At 35.4% G+C, this 16,093-nt stretch overlaps 1 protein-coding gene across 2 annotated transcripts in view; it reads right to left on the reverse strand.

Moving 5' to 3' along the window:
• Nucleotides 1–273: 273 nt before the first annotated feature.
• NOVA1 (NOVA alternative splicing regulator 1) overlaps nt 274–16,093 on the reverse strand; it is a 184,585-nt gene continuing 168,765 nt past the window's right edge. The window contains exons 5-6 of one of the 2 annotated variants that reach the window (XR_008840580.1): nt 1,796–2,606; nt 274–1,060 (exon numbers count right to left, since the gene is read on the reverse strand). Coding sequence is in view for 1 of the 2 variants with exons in the window: in XM_056492221.1 (XP_056348196.1) it covers nt 2,589–2,606 (18 nt within the window). In the remaining variant the exon portion in view is untranslated. Of the gene's footprint in view, nt 1,061–1,300; nt 2,607–16,093 lie in introns of those variants that run through there. The other variant, XM_056492221.1, reaches the window with a different exon arrangement.

Here is a 16,093-nt window from a genome sequence, read left to right on the forward strand (position 1 = left end):
GGGAGGACTGCCCAAAGGTCTGAGTCTTGGGAATTATTCAGGTTCTAGGGTCACTGAGTTTCAGCCAAATGCTCACAGTTCACAGCCAAGATGGATAAACAATTGGTTCCTTAACCTCATTCCTTCTCTAAAAAGGTGAGGTACCATTTGAATGGCATTCAGTACTGCTTAGTTAGATATCTGTAAGGGGATCATTTTAACTAACTCTTTACCAAAAAAAAAAAAAACACCAAAAAAAAACAAAATACAAAAAAAACCCACATATTCTTTTTTCTAAGCAATTTAATTCAGGTGTTGACATCTAGTCAGAGTGTTTTCTTTGTGTTTCCCATATCTCCCCCACATGAGCTAATTAAGTTGTAAGCATGCATCCATCTTTTACAGTGGTTAAAGGAAAAAAACTCAAATAAAGCCAGAGTTGATTTTATCTACAACATATAGGGTTCTGTACAGAACTACATTTTGGTACTATATGTGGCCTCTATGGTTTAAAATTATGCTTTGACAATACCACAGAGTCAGGGTCAGTATAGTTCTCCATCTTTGGAGCTAAGAGGCTCTCACTCAAATTCAAGAATGTGTTTTTTACAGGTATCCTGATCTTCTTGGATAGATGGTACACTGGGCTAACATGACTGTAGTCCACTGGACATGGTCATGAGTCATTAGAGCCATCAAATGACTGCAATCCACATACTTTAGTGGCAAAATATTGTCATAAACAAAGATTTTTGAGTTGCTTATTATTTAGGATACTTTGTATTTTTCAATTTGTCATTCTCTCTAAGACATAAACTTAAGAAAAATGAAACTATTTTGTTTAATCCACAAATTAATCAGCTCTGTTTTCTATGTTTCTGTTATATGTACTATCACTGCAATCATGTATACACACTTTTTTTTTCTGAGATAGAAATTGGTGATCCACATTGTCTTATGCACATGTTTGATACTCCAGAAAAACTGCTTTTCTTTAAAAGGAGAAATATTGTGGTGGTCCTTTGGCCTTCTGTCTTCTTTTCAGAACAGTGTGTAAGCCAGTGAGAAGCAAAATGCCCTCCTAGAATATGAAGGAAACAGAAATATCAGTAAAAACCATATTAAGCAAGAAAGGCTGTTTGAGATGGTTTTCTGAAATTGAAGTTCCTATGAGCTCTTGGTGATCCTATTCTTTCTTCCAAATTGATGCAAAACCACCCCCTCCTCCCCCATGAAACCTCACAAAGCTGAGGTGGGGGAAAAGACTGTTCTAACTGCTTTAAATGAAGTGCACTGGCTGTCTACAGTTCTCTGCTTGCTTTGCTTTGCTAGGCTTCTGAGCCTAGCATAGGAGGAAGAAATACAAGGCTTGTTTCTCACTTTCCCACCATTCCTCTGCTTTTCAAGATGTTTCCAAAAGACATATCCAGATGTTATATCTAAGTGTCACTGTAAAACAATATGTAGCTCACTTTTCTTTCTGAGAGAGATTCTGGTTAACATGTGTATAAATCAAACCAAACAAATATTTTTCTCTTATGTCATTATATATTGAATATTCAACATCAATATTTTCAGCACAGAGCAAGTCATCATGTTTATTTAGTGATGTCTGAATTCTTTCCTACATGACTTGCTGATTGATAGGCTCAGAGAAATCTTTCTTTTGAATACATGTGGGATTTATTCCTCAAGCAGATGAAATTTCTTTTCCATTTGAATATACCTGTTGTCAGCAGTCAGGATTTCACAAGAAGAAATAAACCCAAAGACTGAAATGAGAGCACAGAGAGGTCTGAAAGTGCAGTTCTAATACCTGAAAAATCTCCCCATGTGACTGCAAATGAGAAGAGATGTGATTCCAGACTTTGTTGCTAAGGCAGACTGCCATGTGTGGAACAAATTGCATTGCTTTGCCAAAACTGCTTTCATGCCTTCATAAAGTCATCTATAACAACATGCCAAACTATTAATTAATGAGCAAACAATACCACAACACCTAAAGTCAGGGAAAGGGGTGCAGACTTCTCACCTAATAATAGTGGAGATTTCCATGTACAGCCATACCTCATGGAATTCAGAACAGCAAGGCTGCGAGGGAACCTGGTGCTGAGATTTCTGGGGAGAAAATTCTCAAGGAAATTATTCAGTTATGAAGAAAGGAAATGTCTCAACATCCTTCCCAGAAGGTTCAGTCTTTTAAAAGGACCACGCAGGAATGAGAATAACAGTAAATAAAACTTTGTTCTTATTTGTAATCACTTTATACCTGAACATTCAGATTAGTCTATGAGCAGCATAGATGCTTTCAACTAAATTATTAAGGAGAAAAATTACTAAAAAAGCATTTGATGTAAATATGATCATCCTCTGAATTATACTATTAAAATATTAGAGGCCTAAGAAAGCTCTCTTTTTTTTCTATTGATATATATCTGACAGTTTTTAGTGATAAAGGATGGAGACAATCCCTTTACTTTTCTTTTTACAGGCAAAGCTGGAGAATTTTTTTAAGATGGTAGCAAACAGTTTTTAAACCTTTGAGTCCTTGGTCATATCTTACCTTTTAAGTTGTCTTGGCACTAGAATGGGTTCTTCTTTGCTGCACTCTACTTAAATTTAAACACCTTTTCATGGGAAAGGAATGCAAAAACAGGTTAATAACAGCTTAGAACAGAAATTATTTATGGGTGAAGATAAAACTTTTAGAGAAACCTCCTGTCTGACCATCCAGGGTCACTCTCCCACCTCCTGAGCTGGGACTGAGGCTCCTTCACAGCTACACCTCCTTCTCTCACACAGTCACACCTGGTTTTCTACTGGCTCCACCTCAGGTTTCCTATTGCAGTCTCAAACATCCAGGTCCTTCAAATGATTAGACCATGGTGCAATAACCAGATAACAAAACAGAGCCTGAGCTGGTACTTCCAGAACAAAGGAGCCCTTGGCCTTTTATTCCATCAGAGTGAGTCAGGAGGGCAAGGGCTCCTGCCATGTCCAGTCCCTGGCTGTGTTCTTTGTTGTGCAAAGGTTGGACAGTCACAGCCTCTTGCCTCAGGCTCTCAGCACCCAGAGCTCAACCTGCAGTTCAGACTGCAGCTTTCAAACCAAGCTACCTACCTGCCCTGGATGTATTCATCAATGATTTTAGATAAAAGTGTAAACCTCTACTAGGTCCAAAAAATGGTGTTTCAGCAGCACCAGTAAAAATCAAGCATTAGGTTTTATCTGTTTACTGTGAAGGTAGCTGGAGCTTTATATGTAGGGATATTTGGTGCAGAGGATGTTGCCTTGTAACATCTGGATGGGCACATACACTTATGTTTACAACATGAGGCATGAACATAAGTTAGATGTGTACAGTTCCAGGGCTATGATCCTGCTGGGATCACAAAAACATGGTACCATGGAACTCTTGACTGGTTGCAATGGAGAGATACAGGTTCCTTGGGAAGGACAGGCTGGGAAGACAGGAGTTCTGTTCACTCTGCTTCTGAAGTTTAAAATTTCTTTGAGTCAAATAGAAGCACTACACATGTGAAAAAACTTGTATTAAATTATGTATTTGAATGAATGTTAAGATTTAATGATACAAATATTAAGTGCAAAATTATGTGTGGTAAAAGACTGCTGTGTCAGTGTACTGAAATGCTCAGGTTTTTATAGGACAGCAGGAAAGCAGTTCTTTCAAGTCTTCAAAGTCTTATAATATTCTTGTTATACTTAAAGGGGTTATCTGAAACTGATAGACAGCTGGCTTTTCAAAAGAAAAAAAAAGGCAAAATACTCCATATGAAAAACAACTGTGCCTGAAAGTTTAGTAGAATGCAGATTTTAATATTAGGAGTCAATGAGGTGATAGTGCAACCTGAGCATGCTAGGATTACTCAAATGATTTATAAGCTGCACCAAAATCCATTCTGTTCAGCAGGGTCATTAAGAGATCACACACATTAGAAAGAGAAGAATTATTCTGCACACCAGTTTTTGAGCATGGAATATGTGATAGGAATGCCCATGATGATGTATAAATGCTGTTAGCCCTCTCTCCTGGCTCTAAAATGGCTAATGGTAGACATTTGGTGGAGGAGGCTTATCAAGGGCAAGTTTGTTTCTGTAAAAGACCCAGTTTTTTGTGTAAGCCAGTTTCTGCTGAAACATCCAATGACTTTTGAATCCTTATGATGCACCATTTACAACAGTCTGTACTTATTATTTCTACAGTTTTGTTAAGCATTATATGAAATGCATTTTTCATTTTTCCTGGGCTGGTGCCTGATGATTTTGTTCAATGCCCTTAGAGTGCTCAGCAAGAAACACTGAGTAATCATATGCAGCTTCCATCTGGCTAAAGATCAGAGACATTCCATCACAGAGTAATCACCAAGTAATGCACAGACAGACTAAATGCTTCTCTCTTACTTATTTTGCTGAGAAACTTATAAAAATCTTGAAGGCCATCAGTTGATAAGTTAGAAAGCAAAGAACCAGCATGTCCTGCAGTTTAACTTGGTTGATTTTGGTGTTAATTACTTGTGAAGGAAAGCCAAGGACAGAGATAGGTATACTTATCTCTGTGCATGTTTTAAGTGCCACTTCTTTACATCAATTAACATATGGTGTAGAGGTTACCAAAAGGAAATAGCTATATGTGAGTATACATATTGCAACCACTCTCTCTGTTGAAAAAGAATGAATTAATATAAACTATTTGCAAAAAGACAATGATGCTATCAGACATTTTGTCAAGATCAAAAAGTGGTCTATAAATAGAACTCCAGGGCAGATGGTACAATGTACTAGAGTTTTAAAGAATTCTGCATGGAAAATCATTTCTGTAGTGTGTGCCTCAAACTGCCAAAGACTCACAGAAATTAGTTCATTATCTTGCTGACTCTGGGTCCTCATCTATATGTTTTTCTCAAGTGTTTTCTTGGGGTAAATCCTCCCCTCCCATTATTTCACATAAACCAAGTCAGCCCCTTATCATAATCTTGACACAATTATATCTTATGTACAGTGCAGCAAACAGTAAAGTCTGCTGCTTTTTTTTAAAGGATAAAAATGCCTTGTTATTCAGAATATGAGCAGCAATATGAAAGGAATTGAAAGCCAGTATAGGATTTTAAAAATGAGAAAGCAATAAAGTTAAATATACTTGAATTGTAAAGAATTCAATGATTCTGTCCTCAGCAGCTGTCTCCTCTTCATCAAGAAAAACCAACTTCTTACTTCAAAAGCTACTGCTAACATTCTTCCAGCATAGGTCTCACCTATTTCAACTATTTCAAGTCATACCTCCCTCTTCTCTGCCCCTTTGCTTTCTAACTCAGTTCCCTTCTGTGTTGCCTGACTCTGAATGCTTGGAGGAACTACTGAGACAGATTTGTGTGTTGTTGCATATGAATAAATTCCACTTTCACTGTGTCATTAATTGTTAATGCACTTTACCACCATTTTTATTTGTAGTCCTTTTCCATCAATTCTCATAATGCAGTCTCTCTTGAATTTCAATCCCAAAATTACTTTATTTTTCAGCAATTACTACTTTTACATTCTAAAAGTATAATATGGCAGTTGCAGAATGGCAATGGATATAACTGTAAGGATATAATTTCAAAGAAATAATAGGAATACCATGACATAGTGCAGGAAACCATTCCTTACTCCACATGCAAATATCTCACCACAATATAACACAGTGGAAATCTAAAGACAAGTGATTTCATGATGTTCATATCAACTCTGACTAATTTGTAGCCAAAGATTTGGGTATTGAGCAGCAACATGTTTAAGTCATGCTGCTACCTCTTCTGCCAGTTTATATCACCAAGGAGATACAATATGAGAAATGTCTTTACTTTCTCTAAGCTGAGCCAATTTGAGGAACAGTGTTAATAGTAAAACTGGAGAAAATTATTAGTAAGAATTCATTAATTTCATGAAGAGCAGAATGAAACCTAGTAGTTTATCTGTTAATATATCTTTTTGACATTGCTACTTCCAGAGTAGTTTGCTAAAAGCATTGATAACTTACAGTGATTTGAAATGTCAGAACAAACTTGTGAAATTTTTGGACAATTTCTGCTCAGAATTTTAATAATGAAAAATTTTCTCTGCTCAAATTTCAATTTTACCATGGCAATTCTAAATATATTATTTCTCTTGGGGCAAGTAGATTTGATTCTTGACATTTTCATTTATAAAATAAAATCAAAAACTCTTTCAATATTTGTTTGCCCCTGTGTTACTCCCTAAGGAAGCATTTGTTAGGATGAGCTTTGCTATAGAGAGAAATCACTGATTTAATTATATTTTCCATAAAATAATTCCGTTTCCCTTCTGAATGCATGACTAAAGCTCTTTGGGCAGATTATACTATTATTTAGCTTACCCCACATTCAGAGTTCATAGTGCATCTGGAATTATAATAAATCCCTGTGGTATTCAGGTTTGTATCAAACTGAGAAAAAAAAAAGCATCCCACAGTAGCTTGATGAATTAAAAGGAAACACTGCAACAGCAATAACCATATCCATGAATCCTCCCTCCTACTCCAGCACTCCCAGAAGATCCCTGGTGGAATGGTGGCAGTAACTAAGGCTGAGCTTCTGGAGATCTGGATATCCCAGACTGAGTATGTGCACACAGCATCCTTCTGTCCAGGATATCCCAGACAGTTAGCCCACAGTTATTTAACTGCAATATGTTAGCAGGCATGATTACTAAAACTAAAATTAGAATGTTGCCTAAAAAAAAAAGCTTTTTAAGCTTCCAGTGCAAGAAAAATTTGATGCTTTGCCATGTCATTCTAATTCAGGATGAAAATAAGAGTTGTAATAATTAATTTCCTTTGGGAAATAAAACCAAACAGAACACCTTTACCCTCCTCTTCCCCTATTACCTGTATTATACTTTATTTAAGGGTCATGAAAAAAATCATAGATCAAATATCTTAATTATGAAAAATTCCCCAAAGCCTCTGTTTCTAGGAAAGCAGAATTTTTGCAGTTCTTGCAGGATTGAGTGAGCAATTATGCAGTTGGGCAGAAAACTTCCAGTTTTGTATCACATTTAAATGCATTTAAATAATGAAAATAAGATAGAAAGCGAAGATGAAGGAAAATTGTCCAGCTGATCTACTTAAAACTGACCAGGGATTTAAAAGCAGATTTCTAACATCATTAAAAGTGAAATTGACAGGCTGCAGTGAGGATTATACATTGGCTTCTCCTCTGCCACATATTTGTCCCCTATCTGTGAGTGTCCCTTTAAGAGCCAGGACCAGGTTATCCTGGTGAAGCAGCTCCAAGAAGATGCCAGGATCATCTTAGCTTAGTAATGGGGGCACCCACATTGTATAGAAAACATTCTGTGTTTGCTATTTTTTTTTTCCTTTTTTTTTTTTTTTTTTTTTTTTTTTTGTGATTACAGAATCACAGAATATTCTGGGTTGCAAGTGACCCACAAGGATCATCAAGTGCAATTCTTAAAGGAATCGAACTCAGAACTTTGGTGTTATTAGCAGCATGCTCTTACCAACTGAGCTAGTCTCAGGGTAAGATAAGGTCATATAAAATGTTTATTACTAAGAGGTAATGGAATCTGGCCTTTAAAAATCTTGGATTAACATTTTGCCATGTGGTTCTTTACTTGTTCTGCATTATATAGAATTTTGTAACTGTTGTATAAAAATATTTTGGCAACAGCCTGAGAGAACAATAAACAGAACAAGCTGAAATGAGATATGTATTCAATCAAAAAGAAAGCAAAGCACCATAAATCACATAGATATAGAAAACAATAACTAAAGTAAAAAGAAGGAATGTTAAATAAAGAGCATGACTATATTGTGTAAAATCCTGTCAAGACACATCTCTGAAAAAGTAGATTACTTGAATTACTTCTAAATAGCAAAATCTGAACAATTACCACATGAGTATTTAAGAGTTGAAAAGAGAAATGTTTAGTAGGGAAAATATATTTACAAAGCCCATAATATATTTGTGCAAGTTTATGTTGCCAAAGGAAAAAAAAAAAAAAATATATATATATATTTATGATACCAGTCCAATAAATAACCTAGTTAGAACTTTCTTGCCATTCACTCAGGCCCAGCAAGGACCTTTCCTGATGAAGGGAAGAGAGATTGAAAATGGTAAACATGTGAATTAAGTAACTCATAAAGGGCTTCCCAGAGCCAGCAGGAAGAGACAGAAAGGATAATAACTTCTACAAGTTTTGTTGGTTTTTTTTTTTCCAATACCAGTGCTTAGAACACATTGAGTCATCATCAGCTGTGGAGATTTCACCGAGTCTGACTGGATATTTTCATACATTTTGAATGCCATTCCAAGGCCAGATTTGCAATCTTCATTCAATCAGCTTTCACATAGAGCCCAGGTCCTGTTCCTGTGTACCTTATGTGTCTTTATTTTGCCTGGTGCCTTAAGCTGCAAGGTGCCACAGATATTCCCATGTGGCCATTTGGCAGCTGGATCATGAGGTCTTTTGTGACCAGATATTTTCAATATTTGTATCAACTGCAAAGCAGATATAAATGGTGATTACAAAAGGCAAGTAATACTCATCTTATTGCCCAGTGAAGGCAAAGTTGGGACAATAGCAGAGCAGCTGTTTGGAATACTTTCTGGGATTTAGAATCCCTGACAGAGACCTAAGCACTTGTGTGTCCATTTGTGAGAATCAGCCTGGATGTTTGTGCCAGACCTCTATAGCTGCCAGCATTTCCATGCTCTTTATGCTGGGAAAATTGTCAACTTGCCTATACATGCTAGATAAGCAAAGGCTGTGAGCACATTTAGGGGAATGACCAGGGAAAAAGCATTTTCATTTATTCTCTCTTAGCACAGACCAGCAACAAGGAGGGAAATACAACACTGCCACAAGCATGAGAAGGATGGCACCCTAGGAAAGGCAAAAAACTAATATCCAGTCTGATGCCTCTTACATTATAAGATCTTTTCTGAGAAAACTCACAAAAAAAATTGGATGTCATTCTTTGGTGTCTGTAATTAGCTCTTAAGTGTAAAATTTCGCCCTCTAACCAATTAATGGATATTTTAAAAAAGCAATATATGAAATAGCTTATTATATATATAAAACATGGATTAGCCATACACTTCGAAAACTCCTTTTAGAAGAGGTTAAATCTGATTGCAGAAGGGTGAAGCTTATATTAAGATCCTTGTGAATATTCCATACCTAAAGGGATTTATTTTTAGAATTAAGTCCCTGATACGACCCCTACAGTTTTGTTTTCATTATGGCATGGAAAATACATAGGAATTTTTCTACCTTAAAGTAGATCCTTCTCTGTAGCTGCATTTTGATTCCTTCTCATCTGATAGTATTGATGAGTATATTGACAACTGTTGTTTCTCTTTCAGCTTATTTCAGTCTGTGCCTGACCTATATCCATCATTCTCTTACTATTCCACTTGTGGAGAGGTACCATTATCTTTAGAATGGTAGAAAAAGGTTTGAATTTCATATTTGAATTGAATGTATATAGTACCATAGTGCACAGTTGAATATTAAAGGGAATTATTTAGATATCTGTGTGAACAGACCAAAAAAATAGAGAGAGAGGGAAAAAAAGAGAAATAATGATACCAAGACTCCAGCTCTATATTCACAGAATATAGAGGACATATTATTTCGAAAGAAAAGGATTTTGCCACAAATTAGGAAGAAGTGAATATAAGTTTTAAATGTAAAAATATGCATATTCTCATGTGGTAAAAGAGGTACTTGTGAGTGGAGGGTTTTAAGTGCACTTCTTACAAGAATGCCAAAATACATGGTGGTATGGGATACCACTTAAAAGTAATGGCTAATCACTTTCTGACTGTTTGAGGGTGTTTTATTCTCTTTCAATAGGAAGTAAAAACTGTCATCATTGGCTGAACGATAAGTGGACTAATTAATTGCAGGAACAATTAAGCAGTATTTTTTTCTGTTTTTTTTAAGTAGTGAATAACTCTAAATTCAAAACTTAAGCCAGCAAGACAGCTTCAATTGTGTCATGCATTAATTATGATCTGCATAATATCCATCAGAGGGAAATGTCTGACCTAATGAAAGGAAAAGCCTAGAGCATACTTTGAGTCTCTCTCACTTTATCTCTTTACTTCCCCTTCTTTCTGCTGCTGACACAGAACTTTCATTCCTTTTTAGTTAATTAACCTATTTGCTCCTACCTCCACTAAAGACCTGGGAAGACATTTGCTGAAAGCACAGTTCAGTTGACTTGATTTTCTGTATTCTTGAGTGCACTTCATCTGCATGGTCATGCTGCATGTTCTTCAAGGTACCACTACCCCATAGCTTGCCAGGCAAACCTGGACTTTCTTCTTGTTTCCTAGTCAGAGCAATAATTAATATTAACAGATATCATATGTATTTTGGCTGACTTCATTATTATTTCTTGACTTCTCGCTAATATTTTGTTATTCATCCATGAAAACATTTTTTTCCCTGGTTGAAATAACTTGGATGAGTTTGCCAATGATACTGATTAGGAGAAGCTGTGGACACCCTTGAGAGCAGAGGGGCCTTAAAGAATGGATTGCTGGATATCATCAGCTATATGAAATTTAGCATGAGCAGGCACCTGGGATGTGATAATCCAGGTTATACATATGAACCAGGGAATAAAAGTCTGGAGAGCAGATCTGCAGAAATTGATCTATGGGTTTGGGTTGGTGATAAATTGAGTATGAGCCAGCAGTGCCCTGGCAGCCAGGACAGCCAGCCATGTCCTTGGTGCAGCAGGCACAGCATCACCAGCCAGGCAAGGGAGAGGAATGCTCTCCTCTGCTCTTCCCTGATGTGGCACCACCTCAGTTACTGCATACAGTTTTGGGTGCCTCAATGTAAGGAAACCAAACTATGTGAATGTGTCCAGAAGAGGGAAACCAAGATGGTGAAAGGGATCAAAGGCAAGACTCTCAAGGAGTGGCTGAAGTCACTTGGTTTGTTCAGCTTGGAGAGGGGAAGGCTGAGGGGTGACCTCATCACACAACTTCCTCAAGGTGGGCAGCAGTGGAGGTGGAGGAGGTGTTTATCTCCTCTCTCTGGAGACCAGCAACAGGACACAAGGGAATAGAATGTAGTTGTGTCAGCAGAAGTTCACTTTAAATGTCAGAAAAAGGTTCCTCACTGAGAGGATGGTCAGTCACTGGCTCCACAAGGAACAGGCTGCCCAAGGAAGGGGTGGCACAAACCCTGTAAGAGTTCAAGGACATCTGGAGGATGCTCTTAGTCATATGGTCCCTTCCAACAAGAGATATTCTGTGAGTCTGTGATGTTACAAATTAAGGAAAGGGAACTGATAAAAAAAGTAGGCCAAATTAGGAAATTAGGAGGCAGTTCATAATTTTCTTATAGAATTGGCTTATTAGACTGAAGAATTTATTGTAATTTGAAGAATTTGTTTGTGAATCATAGATCATGTATTTGTAAAATTTGTGTTTTTATTGGTCATAAGATTCAAATTCTTTTAATGTAATTAACTGATTAAACAGTGATTAGCTCTGTTTTCAAACTACAGAAAAATAAATGAGTGAATAATTCTTATATATTGGAGATTTCCTCAGCTATTAATAGCTTTGCTATTTGCTATTATTCACTGCATGTCTTTAGGAACATTATAAACATTTTTAGAACCCAGATATCTTTTAAAAGTAAGATTAGATATGTATCATGACATATAGGGGCACACTTAGCATTTCCTTCAACAAAAATATACAAACCACTTGCCTAAAAAACTCTTTTGTTGGTTTCAGGCAACTGTTCCACCCAAAGCTAGAAGCCATGCCCAGCATCTGGGTTAGAGTTTGGCCCTATCCTGTGTCTTCTTGCAGTGCCTTTAGAAGTCACTGTTGTCAGCAGTCCAGTCCACCACTTCCCCAGTATCTTCCTGTTTTAATTTCCAACTCTCTCATGGTCTATTTCTTCTCTCTACTATGTATGATTGAAAACAAGGCAGGTTCCCTGAACACTGTACTGGACATTAAGGAAACACAATATGAACAAAGTAATATGGATTCAGGAGCTGTGGCATGAGTCCTAAGTACCTTAGGGCTTAAGAGCTCTCAAAGCCTAATTTTCTCTTAGAGCCCTATGACCTGTTACCAGGTCTGAAGGACAATTGTGATGCATTTTTTCATGTGCCATTTTAAAGAGAAATGCAGTCATGCATTCCTTCTGATGATATGAAAATTTAACCTTCCTGGATGGCTGGGAAATACAGTGTGCCCTAGACAGGTGACTGCTATGGATTGGGATCACAGACTTTGTGGTCAATGTGAATTAATGGCCACAGAACCCATTCTGTTGACTTTCACTGAGGTTGCATTGGATTACATGAAAAATCCAACATAGGAACCCACTATTTGATGAGCTACTACTTAAATATCTTAGTGATATACATATATATATATATATATATATATATATATACACATATACATATATACATATATGTATATTATATTATATTATATTATATTATATTATATTATATTATATTATATTATATTATATTATATTATATTATATTATATTATATTATATTATATTATATTATATTATATTATATTATATTATATTATATTATATTATATTATATTATATTATATTATATATAATGGTATATAATGGTATATGTATTTATTAAAAGTCCAGACGATAAAGCAGAAAGGAAGAAGTATGTGAGAAAAAAATTAATATGAAAGGTTTATTACAATATTCCTTTTACTTTCCCTGACAAATCTGAATAATGAGGGAGAAGAAAAAAGCGTGAGTTATCAAGAGTAGGTCAAGAAAAATGGCAAAGATTCCAATTATTGTCATTAGTAGTATCATTAATAACCCACTGTAGCCATGGAATCTTAATATGTTCTCTTATCACACAACAGGTAATTGTGTCCACCCAGAAAAATTGTTTTTGCTTTCTAAATTATGTAACCAAAAATTGTCATCTATTGTTTTCTTTCTGCAAAGATATATAGCAATCTGTAAAACAATTTACACTTTAAACATTGCATTATATTACCTCAGATTCAATTTTAAAGCACAATAAAAGGTTTCTTATATAATGTGTTATTTTAAGGAACTTCAAAGAACATGATTAAAGGATAGGCCATGCTATAACACTTGTTAGCAATTTTGCATTTGTTCTGATGGGTAATTTCTTTCTGTTCAGTGATCAGTTATACAGGACTGTGCAGAGTTTCCACAAGAAAAGCAAAATTAAAGGAACATAAAAACAAATATACTAATGAGGAATTATTTAGATCCAAACGGTTACATTTCTTAATTTTAAAACTATTTATCACCTAAGCAAGGCTTTGGAATACTTTGTGGGTGGTTTATTTTCATGTCACAATAAAAGCAGGGATAGAACTGAGATATTTGAATGTACTTTGAGCTTTGAGTATTTAAGAAAGTAAACACCTCTACTAACATATGTATTAGTTATCCCATTTAATAACTACAGAAATTTTTCTTTAAAAAAAACCCAATTGCAGCACTTCCAAAGAAAATACTCAAGAACAGAGGTGACATTTTACACTCTCTGTTCTCTCACTGAGTTTTTATACGACCTCTAGAGAGGAACCTACTTAACTTTCCTGAACCTCTGCTGACTTTTCATCACACTGAAAAATATAATAATTCTAGTTATATTAAAATCTCTGCAACAACTGGACTTAATCCCATGAAATTAATTTATTGAAATTATTCTCCTTCTTAAAGATAAATATACACTAAAAGCATATGAGGATTATAAAATTTGTAGGGTCATGCCATATAGAAACGTGAATATTCCATAGAAAATTTGTACAAATAGATGTTAATAGTAATCAGTCTGAAGTAGAAAAAATTTGCCATCCATCATAAATTAATCAGAAGGAACAGCTCTGAGTGGATTCAGCTGGATTTTGGGAGACAGAATACCCTGAGCATTTAGGCACCACTAAACTTTCATATGCCACATGCATGACTCTAAAATAATAGAAATAATTACCTAAACATATATCATTGAATGCTTTACAACAAACCATTCACATATCTGCCCATGCATACCTATATCACTTAATTGCAACTTCTCCTTGGCATCATTTTCATGTTCTGAAATCAAGGGAGTGATCATATCTACTAGTAGAGAACAAAAAAAACCTGTTTGATTCAACACTCCTACCCAGACTTTGACAGTTTTTGAGAATTGTGCTTTACTTACATTTTGTCAAAGCAGATTGACTATTCAAAAGTTTTTGAAAGTCAATAGCATTTTTTTCTAGTTGCTGTGCCAAAATAACTATGCCAAATTTCAAAACTTTGATGTTCCAACTTAAAGTTTTTTGCTGAATTGGGCTATAAATGACAGACCTTTTAAAAATATTTTTTTCACTCATGGCAAGACTCAGTTTCTAGTGCTTTTGGGATTTCCAAGCCCTTGCAGTCACAGAAAAAAAAAAGTTAACACTTGCAAAATTATTATTATTTTATTATTATTATTAATTACCATAATTATTACTAGCAAATTTTTATTCTGATCCTGTAAGATTCCTTTCATGATTTTTAAATGAATCTAACAACATATAGACAGCTCAAGTATGAGGTTCATTATACTGCATTATTCTCCTTCAAAATAATCAGCTTGGTCCTTTTCTTTCTTTCTTTCTTTCTTTCTTTCTTTCTTTCTTTCTTTCTTTCTTTCTTTCTTTCTTTCTTTCTTTCTTTCTTTCCCTTCCTTCCTTCCTTCCTTCCTTCCTTCCTTCCTTCCTTCCTTCCTTCCTTCCTTCCTTCCTTCCTTCCTTCCTTCCTGTTCAGGTAGTTTAACTAACTTAGCTAACCTTATTACTGATTTAACATCTTTTGTAAATCAGAACCTTCTTTTACTTGGCAAGGAGAGCACATAGTTAAAATACATTTCCAAGGCAGGGAGTTTAACTACATTTTAATGGGATTATTCATTGCTACTTGCCAATATGAGTAAGATTTTCACAAACTGATCCAATGCAAATAAAATGTGGCTGGGAACTGATGGAAAAATGTGTTCACAGATAATCTCATCAACCATATTCAAATTCATGGAAATAACATGAGGTTTATGGGGGGTTTTGCCACTTTTTTTTTTTTTTTTTTTTTTTTTTTTTTTTTTTTTTTTTTTGTTATGCAAAGATTCACTAGATAGCAAAAGCCACTAGGTGGCATTTGTGATATATTAGGTTAGAAGTACTGGTTTAAATATTACATCTGATCCTTGGTTTCAAGAGAAAAAGACATTTAACATACCAAAGCATTTAATTCAAGGACCTCCCTCCATAATTAGATAAATGCATAGAATTTGCATTTCTGCTACATCATTTGGAAACTCACTTTCTGAAGTTTCCATTCAACCCCTAGATGTTCTCAGGCATGTATTCCCTGACCCCAGAGTACCAGCTTACATAAGTAATTACTTGTCTACAATTAAGCTGTAAATAATGCAATCACTCCATTCTTGTCCTGTCAGTCTAGTCCCAACCACAACAAATAGGACTAATCACATACTTACTCAAGTGTGTAATTATTTACAGTTAAACTTCTGTCACTTTCACCCTGTTTGGAAACAGTAGAACACAACCTGTAATTAGCAAATGTTGCTGCAGGCACTTTTACTTGGAAATAAGCCATGGATTCAGCACCTATGTGAGCAGAGAGGTAAACCCTTTGATCCAGGATTCTGGCATGAATTCTTCCCCTTGGGCTATTCTATTATCAACCCCCAATAATGCAGAGAGATCAATGAATTATTATTGTGTCAAATAAGTCTCTAGAAAACCACTTGTCTCTTCTTTGCCAGTGAATTTATATGCACTTACATCATGGTTAGATGTATGGATATATGTGTATAAATATACATAACAATGTTTACCAATGTATATGTATTAATGTGTATCTGAAGATGTAAGAATTAATCAGATATATACCTGATTTTGATTTTCTTTTAAATGACTGAAAAATCTTGGCATTCACAAATTAGATTGATGGTTATAGGTTTTGACTTGTCGCTTTTTGTATGGTTAGTGGTCACTTCTTTCCT

Source organism: Oenanthe melanoleuca, chromosome 5 (genome assembly GCF_029582105.1).
Source record: "Oenanthe melanoleuca isolate GR-GAL-2019-014 chromosome 5, OMel1.0, whole genome shotgun sequence".
NCBI lineage: Eukaryota > Metazoa > Chordata > Aves > Passeriformes > Muscicapidae > Oenanthe > Oenanthe melanoleuca.